Source organism: Emydura macquarii, unplaced genomic scaffold (genome assembly GCF_026122565.2).
Source record: "Emydura macquarii macquarii isolate MOO-44397 ecotype Brisbane River unplaced genomic scaffold, CSIRO-AGI_Emac_v2 contig_1477, whole genome shotgun sequence".
Classification (NCBI taxonomy): domain Eukaryota; kingdom Metazoa; phylum Chordata; order Testudines; family Chelidae; genus Emydura; species Emydura macquarii.
Window position 1 is genome coordinate 17,753,520 of NW_027131614.1, and position 20,102 is coordinate 17,773,621.

The window sequence follows — 20,102 nt, forward strand, 5'->3', positions numbered from 1 at the left end:
GGGCACCCCCAATACTGTCAGTGCACCCCAATCTGGATGGAATCCTATGGGTGACAGTGAAGGAGTTGTAAAAGCAGGCAAGGAGCTTCTACCTTTCAGCAACAGTGGGTTGGCAGACAAAAGGTGTGTGTGTTAACAGGGCATATTGGGGCATTGTTGAAAGAGGGCAGAGTTAAGGTTGCATGGGCAATCCCAACTCTGCATTACCTGATTTTCAGAAGTTTGCATTTTGCTCAATTCAATATTTTGCAAGGGAACAACATACCAACAACCTTAACTTGGCATTAATGAATTATTTTGCTACTGAATCTTATAGTGACTGTGGTTCTTTGAGATGTTGTTCATGTGGATTCTATATATGTGACGTCAGAATCTTTCAATAGCAGTTTGAGCTATCCTCATGCATCCCCACCAGAGGGCATAAAGGGCAGAGTGGCTACAACCTACCCTTCTCTCTCTTTACCTGGGATTTTGAATTATGAAGTGGATGCCAAAAAACCAGGAATGAAGGGTTTGTGGGATCTATGTGGATGACTATTCCAGTCTCAAAGAATCGTAATTACTTTAAGGAAAAGATATTAGTCACAACTCCTTCTAATTACTTAATTTAAAAAAAAAAATCTGTAGCCTCCTCCCACCCAAATATTTGCTTTTTCAGAAGACATGGACCCTTAATTAACAATGAAAGATTTATTTTGTTATCCTATACCAGTGGTTCTCATCCTATTTATCATATGCAACCCACAATGTATTACATGGGCCGCATCCAATACTACCTGTATGGCCCTGAGGATGTCACACGGGCCACAGCTATGTGCTGATTGAGCTACAAGTGGTTCATGGGCCGCAGGTTGAGAACCACTGTCCTATACGTAGTGTTCGGCTGTACTTAAACTCCTCTTCCAAAAAAGGGCGAGTTTGTTTACAAAAAACTTCAGGATTCTACAATTCTTTTCCAAACATCAACTTTTTGTATAGTACATAAACTTACTTCCATCTTGGGGGATGGGATCTGAGGCTTCAGACAAAATTGCTGGATTGGCAGGGTTTGAAGAAAAGGCAGTCTGGGCCTAACAGGAAAAAAGAATTTACATGAATTATTCTGTACAAGAGAGCCTATGAGATTGTTACTATAAAGTTCTGAGATCAAATATTCTTGTTTTTAGAAGTTACAGTTCATTATCTCAAAGGACAAAACTTCAGAACTCTTTCTTGGATCTAAACACCAATTCATATAAGTGAAGTCCTTGTTCAATCATGTTAAAATGCTTACACTACAAAAGCCCCCTAACAATCTATTTATAAACTAGCATTTGCAAGTCACTGAAAAGAGAGTAAAAGATAAGCTTACTTGTAATGCTAGATATTTCCTTCCTTTTCAGTCTCACCATCTTTTGGTAGTTTTAGAGAACCTAGATATGTTTTGTACGCCTCTAAATGCAAGCCATGTACTGACTATTTAAAAATCACCTTTAATTAAACTAGTTGCCACAGTTCACTATTATCTGACATTTTATAACAAAGTTAAAAGATGAGGCTCACCTGCGAACTCAGATGTCAATACTGAGTAATGCGTAATGCATTATGATTTAACAACCTAGTTGGTCATGTTAACCAACAGTTTAAGAAAACCACATTTAAAAAAAAATAAGCCATCACTAGAAAGCTGTGGATTAGAAGTCAGAACACAAGTTCCACATGAAAATAAATCTGGACAATAAATGAAAACAAGTCATTTGGGGGTTAGTTTCCAGTTTAACTATTCCTGTTGGTCAAATCTGTCCTTTTAATCTATACTCACTGGCAGAGACTAAAGAATTTATTCTCTTCTCTTCAGATGAAACTACTGAAAGGGAGGGAAGTCTCAACTAGTATGAAAAGCTTTAATATTTATCCACACTTGACTTGGTTGTAACACCAATCACTAACATGGTTACGGGACCATCACTGGTAATATAAAACAAAAAACATGTTAGAACACAGATGCCTCTAAGTGTAAAATAAAACCACTCTACTGCATAGCTCACCTTCTTGTGTTGTCAAGCCCTTACAAAAGCTGGTTAGCAGATATCATTAAACTTAAAATTTTACATCAGACCACACCCTGGAGCACCAAATAGTTTAATCTTTATCACTGAGAGCAGCAGTGAAACTGGAGTGGTTCAAACTTAGAACATTAAGATCAATTAACTGTTCCCAAAAGAGACCACAATATACTTGTTCAACAGTCTGCATCCTCATACTGTGCTTTAAGATAAAAATTTCAAGCAGGATAGAAGTAACTTAACAGTACTTATATTCAAGGGATTATTTTCTTTTTATTACACACACTAAGTGAAACAAAAACAGTGTATATACTGATTTAACAGTTTAATAATAGGATTAGTTTTGTTCTAATTAAAGAGGCAGCTTTCAATCAGCATTTTGTTACTTAATGGTTTACTGTATGATTTGATTTAACTATATTTGCTGAAGCTTTATCATTAAAAAAATTTACATCTGTTATCTTTAACATATTGTCATTTTGGTATAAGCAGAGAAGTTGCTATCAACTTTTATATGACAGAAAGCAACCAATTATTTGGATAAAAAAGCATAATTGTGCCATATGGATCACATAAGATTTATACTTTTAAACATTTGTAAGAGCAAGCTCACCTAATTCGAGATATTTTGCAAAGCTAAAAAAGGTTAGTAGGGGATATTAAAGTACTGATATCCAATCTATTAAAATAGTAAGTTGCAAAATACTGAAAAAATAGAGAAACGTTTTAGTAATTTATTCAGGTATTACATGTAGTACCTACACATTTAACATGAGAAACTTGTTTTAGAAATGGAATTCTAATTATTAATTGAATTGTTCATTTTTAACTAGAACTCATCTGAGAAAGAAGTCTATATATTTCACCATACCTGAATTACCTTGTCCACTTTCAGATCTTCCAGAGAAGGATAGAGAGACATTTTTGTGAAATTTCCACTAAAGAAAGATAAAAAACATTATTTTAATAACCAAGTTCTTTTACTCCAAATAATATAACACGCCAAGTAAATCTTGGAAATTGGCTATATTAGAAGCTACTGCCGAGAAAAGTGAATTTGTTAGCATTGAACAAGAATAAATCATGCTATAAAAGAAAGATGAAACCCTCCCCTGATCTATATTCTAAAGTCTTGTTTATAATTATAGGGCTGGAAGGGACCTCAAGACGACATCCAGTCCAGTCCCCTGCACTCATGGCAAAACTAAGTAATATCTAGACCATCCCTGACAGGTGTTTGTCTAACCTGCTCTTAAAAATCTCCAATGATGGACATTCCACAATCTCCTTAGGCAATCTATTCTAGTGATTAACCACCCTGACAGTTAGGAAGTTTTTCCTAATGTCCAACCTAAACCTCCCTTGTTGCAGTTTAAGCCCATTCCTTCTTGTCCTGTCCTCAGAGGCCAAGCATAACCATTTTTCTCCCTCCTCCTTGTAACAAGCTTTTATGTACTTGAAAGCTGTTATGTCCCCTCTCAGTCTTCTCTTCTCCAGACTAAACAAACCCAGTTCTTTCAGTCCTGCCTCATAGGCCATGTTTTCTAGACCTTTAATCATTTTTGTTGCTCTTCTCTGAACTTTCTCCAATTTGTCCACATCTTTCCTGAAATGTGGTGCCCAGAACTGGACACAATACTCCGGTTGAGCATGGAGTAGAGCAGAAGAATTACTACTCATGTCTTACTTACAACATTCCTAATGCATCCCAGAATCATGTTTGCTTTTTTGCAACAACATTACACTGTTGACACATATTTAGCTTGTGGTTCACTATGACCCCCCCAGATCCCTTTCCACAGTACTCCTTCCTAGACCGCCACTTCCCATTTTGTACATGTGCAACTGATTGTTCCTTCCTAAGTGGAGTACTTTGCATTTGTCCTTACTGAATTTCATCCCATTTACCCCAGACCAATTCTCCAGATCATTCTGAATTATAATCTTATAATCCAAAGCACTTGCAACCCCTCCCAATTTGGTATTGTTGTAATGGGTTAAAATCATTGTATTGTGCATGTGCCTCGAGTCCATGTTGAGAAAGAGACATAGAAAAATTTATTGAAGATTGTTAATTGTGCTTTAAGGTTTTGTGACCATCTGTTCTTATCATTGTTCCTAGTTATATTTGTAATAAATAAAGGGAAGTCGTTAATCTTGTGTAATAGATAAGGAGATAGAAATTGTAAGCCACCTGGGGAGGAAAACTCAGGGGCAGCAAAACCCTGACCGAAAAGTGACCGGTTAAACTCAAAATAGGGGGAACTTACAAGCACAGCAGTTCCCAGGCCCAAATTTAGAAGTTTGCAGTCACTGCAACTTTTATTTGTTAAGTTACACCTGGTCAAGCATGAACTTCTGGCCTGGGAACTCCCCAAGGAGGGACCAACAAAATGATGTAGAAAATGCCCATAGTTAGTTTGGCCGACGTATAGGCTGGAGTAGAGATAAAAGGGGTTGTCAAGGCAAGCAAAAAATTAGAGAGCCTTGTCGGGAGGACCATCGAGCCACCCCAAAGGGTACACCAGAATCGTGCCTGCAAGAGGGTCTGATCAGCCATCGTGTCTCTCTACAGCCCGTTGCCTTTACATTGCCTTAGAATAGTCAGGTAAGTGAGCTGATAACCTGGGTGTGAATATGATAGAGGTTCCACCTGGATGAAAACTAGAATTCTAAATAAAAAGACCAGGTCATGAAATATTTGTTGTTTTGCTGCAGCTGAGTTTACTCGTGTATGTGGTGAGTAGTGAATGTAAATGTAAAACTAGCAATAGTTTACTTGTATCCCAGGAGTGATTGTGATTGTAGCTGTAATTGTTTTTTGTTAGTTGTTTTTTTTAAGTTTTATTTGTGTGTTAAGAATTTGAAAACGAATTAAGAGAAGATAATTTGTCTTTTGTTTGTGTGTTTTAGCTTTATTTGTGTTTTAAAAATTTGTAAAAGAATAAGGGAGACTGATTTGTGGTAAAGTACATCATTTAAGTTGCTAGTTGTAGTATTAGTGAGTTGATAAATAAAGGCTATTAAATGGTTAAGAATTTGAGTGAGTTTGCCAAGTTTTTCCAGGAAGCTTGCTAAGTTTTTTCTAAGTCAGCGTTTCCAAGCCTCACACTCGGTCTTAAAAGGGAATATATATGAAATCGCCTTAGTGTCTTGAGGCACCCTTCAAACCACTCCCGTAATTTGGGGGGGGCCGTTTGTCCTTGGTGACCTTATCAAAACACGGCACTTAGGCACGTCAGGTATTATCTGCAAACTTAATAAGTGTACTCTCTATGCCATTATCTAAATCATTGATGAAAAGATTGAACAGACCAGACCCAAAACTGATCCTTGCAGAACCCTATTCGTTATCCCCTTCCAGCATGACTGTGAACCATTGATAATTACTTTTGGAGAACCGTTTTCCAACCAGTTTTGCACCCACCTTATAGTAGCTCCATCTAGGTTGTATTTCCCTAGTTTAAGAGAAGGTCATGCGGGACAGTATCAAAAGCCTTACTAAAGTCAAGATATACCACATCTACTGCTTCCCTCCATCCAAAGGGCTTGTCACCTTGTGTCAAAGAAAGCTATCAGGTTGGCTTGACATGATTTGTTCTTGACAAATCCATGCTGACTGTTACTTATTACCTTATCTTCTAGATGTTTGCAAATGGATTGCTTAATTATTTGCTCCATTATCTTTCCGGGTACAGAAGTTAAGCTGACTGAGCTGTAATTCCCTGGGTTGTGCTTATTTCCCTTTTTGTAGATGGGCACTATATTTGCCCTTTTCCAGTCTTCTGGAATCTCTCCTGTCTTCCAAGACTTTTCAAAGATAATGTTGGATAGATTGTTGTACAGGAGCATTACTGCATTACTAATAATATCTTAAGACTTATTCTACTAACCAAAGAACTTCCAAACGTTCAGTTTTATCAAAAGATAGATATGGAATTTAAACAGAACTTCTAATGGAGGAAACTGTGGGCTGGACTACACTACATAGTTAAGCTGCCTTATGTCAACCTAATTATGTCAGCGTCTACACTACAGCCTTCGTCCTGCTAATGTAAATGCCCTACTATACTGATGTAACTCCACTTCCATGAGAGGCTAAGGCTTATGTCAGTGTAGTTAGGGCAACGCAGTGTCTGTGTAGACACTACGATACTTACATCTGCTGTTGGCTGTCTTGTCCCGATTTCTGAAATTGACAACTAGAGCCCCACTGACCACTCCATTCTCCTGGAGAGCTGGGCAGGTAACTGCCAGCTGAGATGAGAGACCGGGCTCTCATCTCCCCACACTGCCTCTCCTAGGTCTGTGGAAGATCTCCTGATGAGGACATGCACCACAGACCCAAGGAGGGTATTGTGGACATGAACCACTGCAATAAATTACTGCAATGACATTAAAATAGGTCGACTTACATTTCTAGTGTAGACATCCCTGTGTTCCAAAATAAGTGTTTTATTCCATAAAGGTGAATTTCAAGGAAGCCAAGATTCACAATCATAGAACCACAGAGTTAGAAGGGAATGCAAGGGTCATCTAGTGTAACCCCTCTGCCAAGAAGCAAGTTTTGCTGTGCCTAAATCATCAAAGACAGATGGCATCCACCCTCTTTTCAAAAACCTCAGTGAAGGAGGTTCCACAACTTACCTAGGCGGTTTATTCCACTGTCCTACTGTTTGAACCCATTGCCTCTTGTCCTGCCCTCTGTGGCAAGAGAGAATACTTTTTCTCCATCTTTTATCATGGCAGCTTTTCAAGTATTTGAAGACCTCTACCATGTCCTCCCTTAATCTCGTCTTTTCCAAACTAAACATAACCAGTTCCTTCAGCCTTTGCTCATACGGTCTGCATAGCATCCCTTTGATCATCTTTGTTGCTCACCTTTGGATCCTTTCCAGTTTCTCTACATCCTTTCTATACAGTAGTGTCCAAAACTAGACACAGTACTCCAGCTGAGCCCTAATCAGTGCTGAGTAGAGCAGTACTATCACCTCCCATGACTTGCATGCTATGCCTCTCTTAATGCAACACAAAATTGTATTTGCTTTTGTTGCAAGAGCATTTCCTTTTGAGTTGTGTTTCACCATAACTCCCAGATCCTTCTCAGTAGTGATGCTGCCAAGCCAGTTATCCCCCATTCTGTATTTGTGCAGTTGGTTTTTCTTTCTTAAGTGTAGGGCCTTGCATTTGTCTTTGGAGAACTAGGCTATTGACAACAAAATAAAATTCAACAATTTAATCAAGATCTCTTTGAATTTTAGTTCTATCCGCCAAAGTGTTTTGAAACCTCCCTCCCCCCAGCTTTGTGTCATCCACAAATTTGATCAGTATGCTCTGTATTCCTACATCCATGTCATTAATAAAGATGTTAAACACCGGAATCAGAACAGATTCCTGTGAACCCCACTTGAGACCTCCCTCCAATTTTACATCATTTCATTAATAGTTACTCTGTTTGCTGTTGTTTAACCAGTTATGTATCCTCTTAATGGTAGTTCTACTGACCCCGCACTTCTACAGCTTACTAATGAGAATAACGTGGGACTGTATCAAAAGCTTTGTTAAAGTTCAGGTATATCATGCCCACCACATTCCCCCATCCATCAACCAGTTACCTTGTCAAAAAAGAAAATCAGAAAAATCAAGCTGGTTTGGCAAGATTTGTTTTTAGTAAATCCACGTTAGCTGCTAGTTATCACTCTTTCACTCTCCAGGTATTTGCAAACTGAATGCTCTATTAGCTTCCCAGGTATTGAGGTCAGACTGACTAGTCTTGAGTTCCCTGGCTCCTCTTTCCTCCCTTTTTAAAAATGGACACTATGTTAGCCCTTCTCCAGTCTTCCAAAACCTCTCCTGTCATCCATGAGTTTTGAAATATTATTGCTAGTGGCTCCAAGATTTCTTCAGCTAATTCCTTCAGCACTGGGGCAGAATAGTATCAGGCAGAGGCAACACGTGAGAGAGAGAAAAGGATCGTTATGTGCCTCCTCAGATTTTCTGCAGGGAGGGTTTACACCAGAACGTGGGGGGAGGAGGTGGAAAGGGATGACCTGGTCCATGTCTTTACAGATCTCATCCCTTCCCCCGTTGTCCTTCTACTCCCTGCAGTTGGAAGCAGCTCCTGTCCTCACAGTACCAAAAGGCAGCGAACACTTCTAGGCTGCTGCTGGTCACTGATATAACCCTGCCACCTCCTGCTGTCTAATCTATTGATTCACTTTGCTATTATTTACAGAAGTTAACTTCCTTGTTTGCTTTTAAATTTAACAGATTGAATAGTGTTAAGAAGATGTATGTAAGCAAATTGCATAGCCTAATTACGCAGTAATACAATAGGCATGCCTATGCCAGTGTCATTCTAATCATAAACAGATTTTTGTGATTTCACAGTTAGCTACTTGACATACAGCTCCTACAATGTCAATTTGGACTATAATCGAGCTTTAGAAAAGAAATGCTCAAAATTCAGTATCCCGGGGCGCTACACCGCACAATATGTATAGTAATATCTATCTATTTCTAGGGTATCTGTATTTGGCTGCCTGTTTATGGTTTAGTTAAAGCAACAAATTTCCCAAATTTCCCAAATCTCTAGCTGTTCCAGTTAAAGAGGATGTAACTCAGCATTTCCCAAACTCAAACTCAAATTTCCCAAATCTCTAGCTGTTCCAGTTAAAGAGAATGTAACTCAGCATTAAGGCCTTAAATACACTAAGCCAAAAAAAAAGTACATTTAACCAGTTTATAACCAGTTAATCTGAACCAGTTAAATCTTTTTCCCCCCCCCAGCCAGAATGGATGAGCTCAAACAAAAGACCCAATCCATCCTTCAGACTTTCGCTTGCACCAAGTAAGCTGATAGAGAGAAAAAGAATCTCAGATTTCTTAAACTTTTTCTATAGCAATGCTATCTGATCACAAATAGGAAGGGAGGTAGTCCCTGCAATCACAAAGGAATGGGAAAATGGCCTGAAAGACACACTGCTAGAATGAGGTTTACACTATGGAAGTGTTTGAGAACCTCTGATGTATAATGTAGTCCGTACTTTAGGGCAAATATTTGCAGTGATGAGTCAAAACATAAAAAACTGAACTGCAACCACAACATTATCAGATATCAGTAATCACTGAATGGCTCTGTCCAAGCTTCTAAAGAAAATTCTACTAAGAAATAGCATCTTTAGTAGTATTGGGTATTCTAAAAAACTGAGAACTCCAATTATTTAAAAGAAAAAAAAGTCATATATTAGGCTGAAGTTTGTCATAAAATGGTCAGATTTATACAAAATATTAAAAGCCAACAAGATGAAAAATCTTGAGAAAACTCCCCACTTCACTTAACTATTACAGTACATTGTTTAGCAGCTTTTTACCAGATGTACTAACTTGTAGCTAGTTTGTTGGTTGTCATACTATGACAATAATATGGACAGAAATCACTAGGCTTTTATAACAGCTATTTAAAGTTATGAAAAACACTGAGCAGGAAAAAGATTCTCTCTCCCCACACAGTCACTTGGCTTGCTTTTTATATGGGGAGGACCAGTCCATTTATGTTATAAATCTGGCGTGCTGGTATGTACTGCAAAATCTAAGACTCTGAAAGATAGAGGGGAAAATGGCAACTGAACAAGCAGACAAAGATTTTCATTAAAACAGACTGCTCCCTCTTCCCCAAAGCCTGGCCTGTAAAGTACTATAAAAATGCATCTTGTTGCCTCTCCTCTTTGGTATCTGTTCCATGGATTCCACTGCCAGCAACAGATCAATGATGACCAGCTGTACATTGCTAGTTCACAGACTCAACCAATGCCAACATAAGGTTGCCACTATCCCTAGAGATCAGTTGCTGGGTTCATACTCAACCCAGCAAGATGAGCTGGAAGAGAGAAACACTTCCAAGAACTAAGCAAGTAACTGTCCTCTCATTCTACCAAGTATATGTGCAACCTATTCATTGAAGAGATTTGAAGCCTCAAGGCCTTGTCTTAATTGCCACTTAGCCTAGAGTCCAGGGCAGCATGAGCAGGGTGGATAAAAATCAATTATATTTTTTTTAAAATCAATCAAATACAAAATTTCCCTCGTTTTAAAAACAGTTACAATTAAATCTCATCATAAACCTGCTAAACCTACACTTACAGTCTCATAAAAATTAATAAATGGCTCTAGTCTGTCCAGCCTAACCACCAGCTCTTGCTTCTTGAAAGTTCTGGGCTTTCGGTTTCTGTGTCTCAGCAGACTAAAGTCATATGTGCAAAGAGACACAGGCTGAATAGGATTGTTGTTGTTCTGTGCTTATGTGGTGGTGGAGCTGGGCCAAGCAAGGCAGAGTTAGTTAAGACACTGTCTTAAAGACAGACACACAAAGGACGGAGGCAGAGTAGAAAGGAACAGGGTGTGGACTGGAAAGATAAAGGGAAGACATTATTCAGTACATACACAGCTTCCTATATTCTTCCACACTTTTGCCACAGAAAAACTGTCATGGCTTCTGGGAGTAAGAGACCCTATTGGGAATATTTTGAAGAAATTACTTCCCTGGGTAAAAAAGGAAAATGTGTCAAGTGTGAGTAGTGCAACAAGGAGATGCAGGGCCTAGCTGCAAGAATGAAACATCAGAATGAAAACTGCTTATTGGGAGAAAATGATGTGGATGAAGATGTGGATCAACTAGTTAGTAACTTAAATAATTCACTTCCCAATGCATCATTCTTCAAGACTCTCTCTATTCCTTTTAATATAAGTGTGATTTAACAAGTACATTCCCAAGCTGTTTGCTATGTTGGATGTTGCTAGGAAAAAAGTTTAGCTTAGCTAATCCTTATGGCTTGTTCAATTAGGCAACTAGGTTTAGAATCTATCACTCACGTGTACGGTACAGAAAGCTGCAGTAAGAGAAATCTAGAGTTGCCAGTTATCGCTGGGTGTCATTTTCTTATTACATAATACATGCCCCTTATTTTGGAACATCATGGCCACAGACCATAATGGTGATGCCATAAATCTATTCCCTATTTTACTTCAGCATAACTCAGCTTTCCCAAGGGAACCCATCCTATACCTGTTTTCTCAAAAGACAGAAGTGCCAGTGAGTTCTATGGGGCTTACTCCAAAATTAAGTGCACTCTAAGTGCAGTCAATCTTAGCTTTTATGGTAATTGAGAATCAGATCTGCATCCTTGCTAAAAAAAATGAAATGATTAACTGAACAATAGAGTGAGAAGAATGACTATTCAAAATCATTTTTGAATTTTTTTCAGGATTCCATTTAAGCATAAGAGATTTTGACTGTGACTGTCTATCTGCAATAACTTCAGTGTCATCCGTTTGTACTTTTAGCAGCGGTACTGCAACTAAACGTATTTCAGACAACAAAGTATCAGTAGCAAGCAAAAGATTTCAATCATCCAATAAAACCACCACCATAGATGGATTTGTAGTAAGAACCAGCAAATACCAACAAGACACCATAAATGAAAAGATTGCTCGGTTCATTTATGCCACAAATTCTCCTTTTTGCACGGTTAACAATAAACACTTCATTGACATGGTTGAGTCCTTGCGACCAGGCTACACTCCACCCGGTGGAGCACACATTGGTGGAAGGTTGCTAGATACAGTGTATGAGAAGGAACTTGAACAGTGTGCAAGAAATACTAAGGGGAAATTTGCCAGTTTAAGCCTTGATGGGTGGAGCAATGTACACAATGATCCAGTAATGTGTGCCCATGTGACAACAGAAGATGGGGTTGCATATCTTTCAGAAATACTAGATACATCGGGAAATGCCCACACAACAGAATATTTAAAAGTGGCAGTGAAAGCTGTAATAAACTGTGAACAAAAATTCAACTGTCACATGCGCAATTTTGTCTCAAACAATACTGCAAACATGGCAAAGATGATAAGATACTTAGAAGAAGAAATGGAAGGATGTTCCTTAACAACATATGACTGCAGTGTCCATTTAATGTATCTTTTAACCAAAGACTTACGTACGTCTTCTCCAGGAATAAAAGATAATATTGCTGAAGTCACAAAATACTTCCATAACAACCATTTTGCTTCAGCTTCACTGAAAAGAGCAGGAGGATCCAAACTAATTCTCTCTCAAGACGTTTGATGGAATTCTCTGGTTGATTGTTTGAACAATTTATTAACAATTGGCCTACTCTCATAAAACTTTGTGAAGAAAACCGTGATAAAATAGATGGAAGTATCTCATCCAAAGTATCTAACATTGGATTAAAGAGGAACGTAGAGGATATGCTCAGTATATCCATAGCCTTAAACTTCAGAGAAATTGTTACTACACTGCTGATGCTGTCAAAATTTGGAAGGCACTTCAAGAGACACTGAAGAAAGAAATACCTCACCAGAAAGTTAAACTGCAGGCAATAAAGAAGCGAATGGATCACTAACTCCACCTCATTATCTTGTGAACATTCTCAACCCCAGATATAAAGGGAGATGCCTAACTTCTACAGAAGATGCTGCTGTCATGACATGGGCATCTCAAAATCACTCCTCAGTTATGCTAGTCATAATAAATTTCAGGGCTGGAGTAGAACCATTTAAACAGTATATGTTTACTGATGATGTTTTGAACAAAATTACTCCCCTGAATTGGTGGAAATTATTAGCCAGGAACCTTGAAACAGAGTTCCTTCAGTTGCTAAGCCAACTTTTCACAGCAGTAGCTTCCTCTGCAAGCTAAGAGAATATTTTCATCATTTGGTATTAGTCACTCAAAGCTAAGGAATCGACTGGGAGTTGAAAAAGCAGGAAAATTCGTATTTCTGTTTCAGTCTATGAATAAAAATGACAGTGGGAGTGGGGAAGATGAGAGTTAGTCGTAGAAGTTTTAAGGGCAGCACACATTTAGTGTTGTGATGACTTGTCTGTTAGAGATAATAAAATTTGAAAATTAAAAGAAAAAGAGCTTAAGGACAGCCATCAGCCGACAACTAAGGAGACTGCTGCAATTGCAAATGTGAAACATTTATGTAACATTTAGTTTAATAAAAAGAAGTGTTTGTGACATCTTGACACAGGTAATGAGTATTATGTACTATTTCCTAAATTAATAAAATCAAGTTCTCTAAAAAAATTACAACATCTAGGAGGGTATACTTTGTGTAAAATCCTGTATGGAGTTGTAAATTAACATGTTTTAGTGATCAGATTTGTACCATTGTTTAAGAAATATGTGAAGTATCAGTAGGAAACTTGATTTAAATCAATTATTTTCTCTTGGTGATGATTTAAATCATGACTTAAATCGCCTTGATTTAAATCAATCCATCCTGCTTCATTCTGATCATTAAGGCCATTCATGAGTCAGAACCCAGCAATATCAGCAATCATTTTCATCCACAACCCACTAGTAGGCTGTACTCTCAAACAATTAATTTACAAATCCAGAATAAAGTGAGAATCAGAGTAAAGACATGCTCAGAAGAGAAATTGGTTTTCAGAGGAAATCAGGCCTGGTCTACACTAGAGACTTTTGTCAACCAAACAGTCAGCTTTTTACACCAAAACAGTGGTGATGTACATACTGCATTCACGCCTCCCACCACCGACCCAACTCCCCTGATTTTGTGACAAAATAAAATCACCTCAACAAGAAGCATAGAGCTTTTTGTGCCAAACTTTTAGCAACAAAGCATCAGTGCAGACACTACACTTGGTTATGCTGTGGTAAATGACCTCCAAGAAGTGTCCCTCAATGCCCATTGTGATCACTCTGGCCATCTGTTTGAACTCCCTGCAGCTATTAGCCCTTACCCCTTTAAAATCCCAGGAATTTTTGAAATTCCACTTTCTGCTTGGTTGATATGGAGAGCTCACATCTCATCTTCCCAGCTGACTATGGCAGCTCTATGCATCAAATGCTCTCTCGCTTGGAGCATAGTGGAACTTCTGGATCCGACTGGCATTTGGGGAGAGGAGGCTGTGCAGTCCCAGCTCCGCTCCAGCCAAAGAAGCTTTGATATGTACAATCAAATTTCTCATATAATGGCCAAGAAGAGATACAGGACATGCTGCAGAAAAATCAAGAAGCTGCGACAGGCGTACCGAAAGGCTAGGGAGTCAAACCATCGCTCTGGTTCAGAGCCAAAAACCTGCTGCTTCTATAAGGAGCTGGAAGCTATTCTCAGTCGCAACCCCACCTCCACCACCAAGAGACCCTGGATACCATGGCAAACCCAGAGGCAGCAGACAGCAGACTCAGCCCTGATGAAGAAGTTGTGGATGAGGAGGTGGCATTGGAGGACAATGCGGAGCAAGCGGACATGGAGAGCCAGGACTACTTCTCAACCCCGGAGGGTTCAAGCCAGTTCCAGCCCTGGGGTGCAGGATACAAGAGAGGTGAGTTCAGGTAAGCGATTTTTTTGAGCTGATGCTGCTTGGTTACATGAGGTACGGCTGTCCTTTGTTCTGTTGCATTATACAGCTGGTTGAAAGAATAGAAATGCACAAGAGTAGCTGTTTGCAAGTGCTTCTAATTCCCTTCTTCAGCTAAAGAGTGCAGGAAAAAAGTGTATTAATGCACTCCGAGATTTCACAGGAATCCTTCAGAAAGATTTCTCGGAAACTTTCTTGGAGATACTCACCAATTCTCTGCCAAAGATTCCTTGGCAGACCTATTTTGTTTCTTCCCCCATTGTAGGGAACTTTCCCGTGCCAATCGGCAATCACTTGTTCAGGGACCAAAGCAGCACACAGGCAAGCAGCATAGGGATCTGGTTTGAAGCTGCTTACATGGATGAAATACCCCCTTGCATCCCTACTTACTCCCAGGAGTGAGATATTGGCTTGTATGGCCCCGCTAGCGGAAAATGGTGACAATTTGAAATTCTGTCCCTAACTGCATCAATACCCCAAACAACCACCCAGAACCTTTTCCCCAGCTTGAGTGCCCCTTCCCACCAGGCACAACTCACAATGCCCTGGTTGAACATACTTCTTTGCGCTTGCCAGGGGACAGTGAAAAAGAGGTGTATTTTACAGTAATGTATCAATGCTGATATTGCACTCATATTGCTGCTTCTGTTCCGTTTAGTGCGCTTCTACAGATGTGCCCTTGAAGGGAAACCTCTCCACATCTGCTGAGCACCTGCAGCTGATAAAAAAGACCTTTGAACATCTGTTTTCTTCTCCGTGAACTCCTCCCGTCCTCTGAGGCGGAAAAAGAAAAAAAAGTGCATGGAGACAGAGCGTCCAAATATCAGAAAACTGATAGGCAGGACTTGAGAGGAAACCAGGAGCGAGTGATAGCAGATCACAAGTGCATAATAAGAGCTATGGAGGAGCAAAGAAAGAGAGCTCCTAAAGTCACTCATAATGCTGCAGACTGATTTCATGCATGTTCACCCCTCCCTTGCAGCAAACACAGAACTGCTTTCCATGCCCTCCCCTAACTCTATGCACACATTCCTACTGAACTCCCAGCCCGTCTCGGTACGCTGTTCACTCCACCCTGTCAGACAACTTCCAGAACAATAGTTGGACCTACATCCAACCGTCATTGCCCACACTGCCCCTCACTGCTTTCTCCCCTCTGGCTCAGCTTTCCGTGTGTGTTGTGAATAACTTATTTAATAAAAAGACATATAGCTTATTCTTCACGCAGTCTTTGTCTCTTGCACACAGTTGCACCTCACATTGATAGACAATGCAAGCTGCATAGCTGTCATAGCATCGGACAGTGCTGTTTACAAAGACACCTTATTAGTGCTCATTATCAAAATGGTTCTTCAAGACCTCCCTGATTCAAATACCCCCTCCCCTCCACCCCGTGCTCCTCTAATAGCCCTGACATGACATGGTTGTTCATATTCAGCTGCTCCACCCAGGGGGAAACTTTTCACCCTTAGCTTCACAAATATTATGGAGCACATAGCAGGCGGCTATCATCAGGGGAATATTTTCCTCATTTAGGTGTAACTGGCCATAAAGGCATCTCCAGCGAGCTTTTAATCTGCCACATGCACATTTTACAGTCATCTGGCACCTGCTCAACCTGTTATTGATGCACTCCTTTTGCTATCTGGGTTGCCAATATAAAACTTCAAGGGCCACGGCAGTAAGGGGTAGGTTAGGTCTCTTAGGATTACTATGGGCATTTCAATATCCCCCATTGGAACCTTTTGCTCTGGAAAGAAAGTCCCCGCTTGCAGCTTTCTGTACAGGCCAGTGTTTCTGAAGATGCATGCATCATGCACTTTCCCTGACCAACTCACATTGATGTCAGTGAAATGCCCATGATGATCTACAAATGCCTACAGTACCATAGAGAAGTACCCCTTTCTATTGATGTACTCCATCACAAGATAGTCCAGGGCCAAAATTTGGGATATGCGTGCCATCTGTTGCCCCGACAGTTAAGGAATCCCACTGTTGCGAAGCCATCCACTATTTCACACACATTTTCAAGACTCACAGTCCTTCATAGCAGAATGTGATTAATGGCCCTGCACACTGTGTGATAGCACAACTTCAATGGTGGACTTCCCGACTGCAAACTGATTAGCGACCAACCGCTGCATGGAAGCTGGCAACTCCAGATGGCCACCGATGACCACGCGCTTCTCCAATGAGAGGGCAGCTCTCATTCTGGTGTCTTTGCCCAGCAGCAAACTCTGCACACAGAGTTCCATGAAGGTGGCTTTGTGCATTTCAAAGTTCTGCAGTCACTGCTCGTCATCCCAGACCTACATAATGATGCGATCCCACCACTCAGAGCTTGTTTCATGTGCCCAAAAGCAACAGTGCACCATATGCAGATGCTCCGTGAATGCAAACAATAATCCAGCATTGTTTGTTTGCATGGCACTCAGCAGGTCAGGCACCTTGGCTTTCAGTTCCAATTAAGAGCTCAAGATATACTGCATGACCAGCCGGGATGTGTTCACAACACTGACCACAACAGTGGAGAGCAGTGCAGAATCCATCTTTTCAGATAGAGATGGCGGGTGCTTAGAAAACTGGTGCCATTGAAAAACAGCACAACACACAGTTGAAAACCCATGGAATGACGGGATGGAAATCCACTGCATCATGAGACGTTGAGCCCGCACCCATGATGCATTGCAATCCTCTCCACCTTCCCACAACTCCTAGCGGCACAAGGTGGCGAGTTGCACAGTGGGATAGCTGCCCAAAGTGCACTGCTCTCAGTGTTGATGCTAGAGCATCAACTGTCACTTCAGTGACACAGTGAGCACTGTGTGGACAGGCATAAGCATTGTAATTACAGAGCTTTTCGATCATCGCTGTAACTTGCATTGACAAAACTTTCTAGTGTAGACAAGGCCTCAGTCTAATCCAGAGCAGTACCACCTTTCAAGTAATTTGGAAACATGCACACAATAGCAACACTTCAACAAAACAAATAAACCTCAACCAACTACAACCCAAGCCAAGCCTCAGGCACAAAAAGATTAAGCAGCCTAGACCTGGTCTACACTTACCTGGAGATTCGGCAGCAGTCGACGGGAGTTACACAAACTACGCAGAGTAGCTTGTGTAACTCATGTTGACTGCTCTGCTTCCCTTCTGCGCACTGTCTACACTACACTGTGCAATGCAGTGCTATGCTACTTGAGGGGGTGGTTTACCAGCATCGACTTCCTGATTCATTGAGCAGGTCTACACTGACCGCTCAAATCGATCCAGAAAGATCGATCTGGCAGCAGCGAATTTGCCACTGTCAGTATAGACATGGCCCTAGTCATGCAATCATCATCATGAAGCTCTAGGTTACCTGAGAAGCACTTGGATTCTATAGTGAAAGAGAAAAAAAGATAGGTTGGGGAGGGGCCTGATAACCAACCACAGACTTAATATTTTTGCCTGTAAGAATGTGGGCATAGATAAATACATACGGTACATCCTGGATAAAAGAAAACTGTGGTCTCAGTAGAAAGTAAAAAACAAATAATTCAATAGTACACAAATGAAGAGCCAATTTAATTGGCAATCCTAACTGACCATTTTTGCAAGGAAGTTAGTTGAGGCTTGTTTACAAACAGACATTTATTCATCATCTTCCATCCTGTTTAAATTATCCACAAATTAGAACTCTGATCCCAAATAGTTTTACACAACAGCTGCTACAGTAAGAGCTGAGATAAGAGTGTCTCAGTCTTACTCATGTTTCCAGGGGCTGGTTAAGGATTCTGTCTAAACGGTGGATAGCCAAGCTATGAAATTTACATTCCTAAATGGAGAAGTCAAAGTGATTTCGTTTATAAAAACTAAGAGCATTAACCAAACTAAGTTACAGCACAGACGCCTGAATCGCCACTGTATGGTTTATACATTGCCACAACACCAGCTGTGGCCCTCCTTGTCTTTCAGGGGGGAGAAGAGAAGAGATCGCCATACATACAAAAGCAAAACCAGCCCCTCCAGTAAACCCAGCAGCGCAGACTAAGCACTAATTAACCTGGCTGTGTAATCACCGGAAAGCCCATGGGAGCAGGCAGGGCTCGGCTCAGCCCCCCCCAAGCCGGGGCTGCCTTGTTTCAGAGAAAGGGGGGAGACTGCGGCAGACCCGCAGAATTTCCCGAAGCGGGACTGGTGGTTGTCTCCTTCAAGGGGGCAGGACCGGATCAGGAGTCTGAGGAAATGAGGAATGACACCCCCTGCCCCCCCTCCCGAATCGCCCCCCACCCGCTAAAAACCCGCCCTGCCCCCAGAGGGATGTGGCGGGGGCGGCCGGGGCCCTCTCGGGTCTTTACTCCCAGCGCGGGGCCGGGCCTAGCTCGGCGGCGCCTGCCCGCAGCCCGAAGGTAACGGGCCGGGCCAGGCCTGCCGCGCTCTGTGTCCTGGAGCCCCCCCCCCCCCCCGCTGCTGTGGCTCTCGGCGGGTGAGGCGAGGTGACAGCGGTGCCGGGGGGGGGGGGGGGGGTGTGACACCACCCCGAGCGGGGCGGGAGGGGGAAGGGGAGAGAGGCTGGCCGCCCCGACACTCACCGGCCGAGCCGGAGCCGGAGCTGGAGCTGCTGTTCCTAGACCGCTTGCAGCTCTTCTGCTGAGGGAGCGGCCGGCGAGACGGAGGCTGCAGAACAAAACGGCTCCGTCACACTACACTGCGCATGCGCCGCCCTCCGGAGCCAGGCGACGGGGCGAAGCCTCTATCTGGCAGCTGGCTGGAGGGGAAGTCCCCACCTCCCCTCCCCCACTCTGTGCGGGGCAGCACGGCAGAGGGCAACAGGCCTGCGCGACGACGCTCTAGAATCTGAGGGGCAACGGCAGGCGGGGGCGCGCGGATTAGAACTGAGTCGTGGCTACCCCCTCCCCCCCACGGCGGCCCCTCCCTCTCCCCAACCCGTGATGAGCCGCCTCTGGAGCTGTTCGCTCAGCAGCCGCCTGACTCCACTTCCCCCTTCCTGAGCCGCAGGAACCCCCGCCCCGCGCGAGTGACAAGCGCGCCCCCGTGGGCTCCGCTTTAACCTCAGTGCGTCAATCTCTCGCACGCTGATGGGGGTTGAGGGGAAGGGGCTGCCGCCGGGCCGGTTCCAGCCGCTCCTTGCCTGGCGGTGACCCTAGCGGTGACTCGCTGAGAACGGAGTTAACTTGAGTTCATTTGTACAGCGCCGTCCTGTTGAAAGGACGGAATCGCCTCGTCATCGCCGCAGCCCCGTCACGCTGGGAGCAAGAGAACTGATTTTTCAGCTACCGTCAGTGGCACGGCCTGGGTTACGCCCTCCTAGCCTGGAGGTGCGATTTTTGGCATGGGGCTGACGAGAACATGGGACAGTTGTGCAATGCTGTGAAGTTTGGGGTTTTGTTTTTTAATAGCCAGAAGTTTGGTAACACCCCAAATGAGGAACCCACATGTGAAATGTGGAGCTTTTCCGAAACAAAGGTCACTGAATGCTTCATAGCACCCACCATGGCCATTGTCTTTAGATTATGTGTGTTCAGTCTTTTCCGTAGAATAAACTTGGATTTTTTTTTCCATGTATTTGCCTCATTTAACCTTGTTTTCATCTTCTCAAGTCAGGCTCCTTGGATGACCGTATGATTCACTGTTTCTGTT

General features: G+C 42.1%; 1 protein-coding gene across 5 annotated transcripts in view; it reads right to left on the reverse strand.

The window, feature by feature from the left end:
* The window catches only part of SDCBP (syndecan binding protein), a 33,569-nt gene extending 14,034 nt beyond the window's left edge, over positions 1-19,535 (reverse strand). For 2 of the 5 annotated variants that reach the window (XM_067553734.1, XM_067553730.1), the window contains exons 1-3: positions 19,034-19,363; positions 2,917-2,983; positions 992-1,070 (exon numbers count right to left, since the gene is read on the reverse strand). In XM_067553734.1, coding sequence (XP_067409835.1) covers positions 992-1,070; positions 2,917-2,967 — 130 coding nt within the window. In that variant the 5' untranslated portion in view covers positions 2,968-2,983; positions 19,034-19,363. Of the gene's footprint in view, positions 1-991; positions 1,071-2,916; positions 2,984-19,033; positions 19,366-19,513 lie in introns of those variants that run through there. The other 3 variants (XM_067553731.1, XM_067553733.1, XM_067553732.1) reach the window with 3 other exon arrangements.
* Between the last annotated feature and the right edge of the window lie 567 nt (positions 19,536-20,102).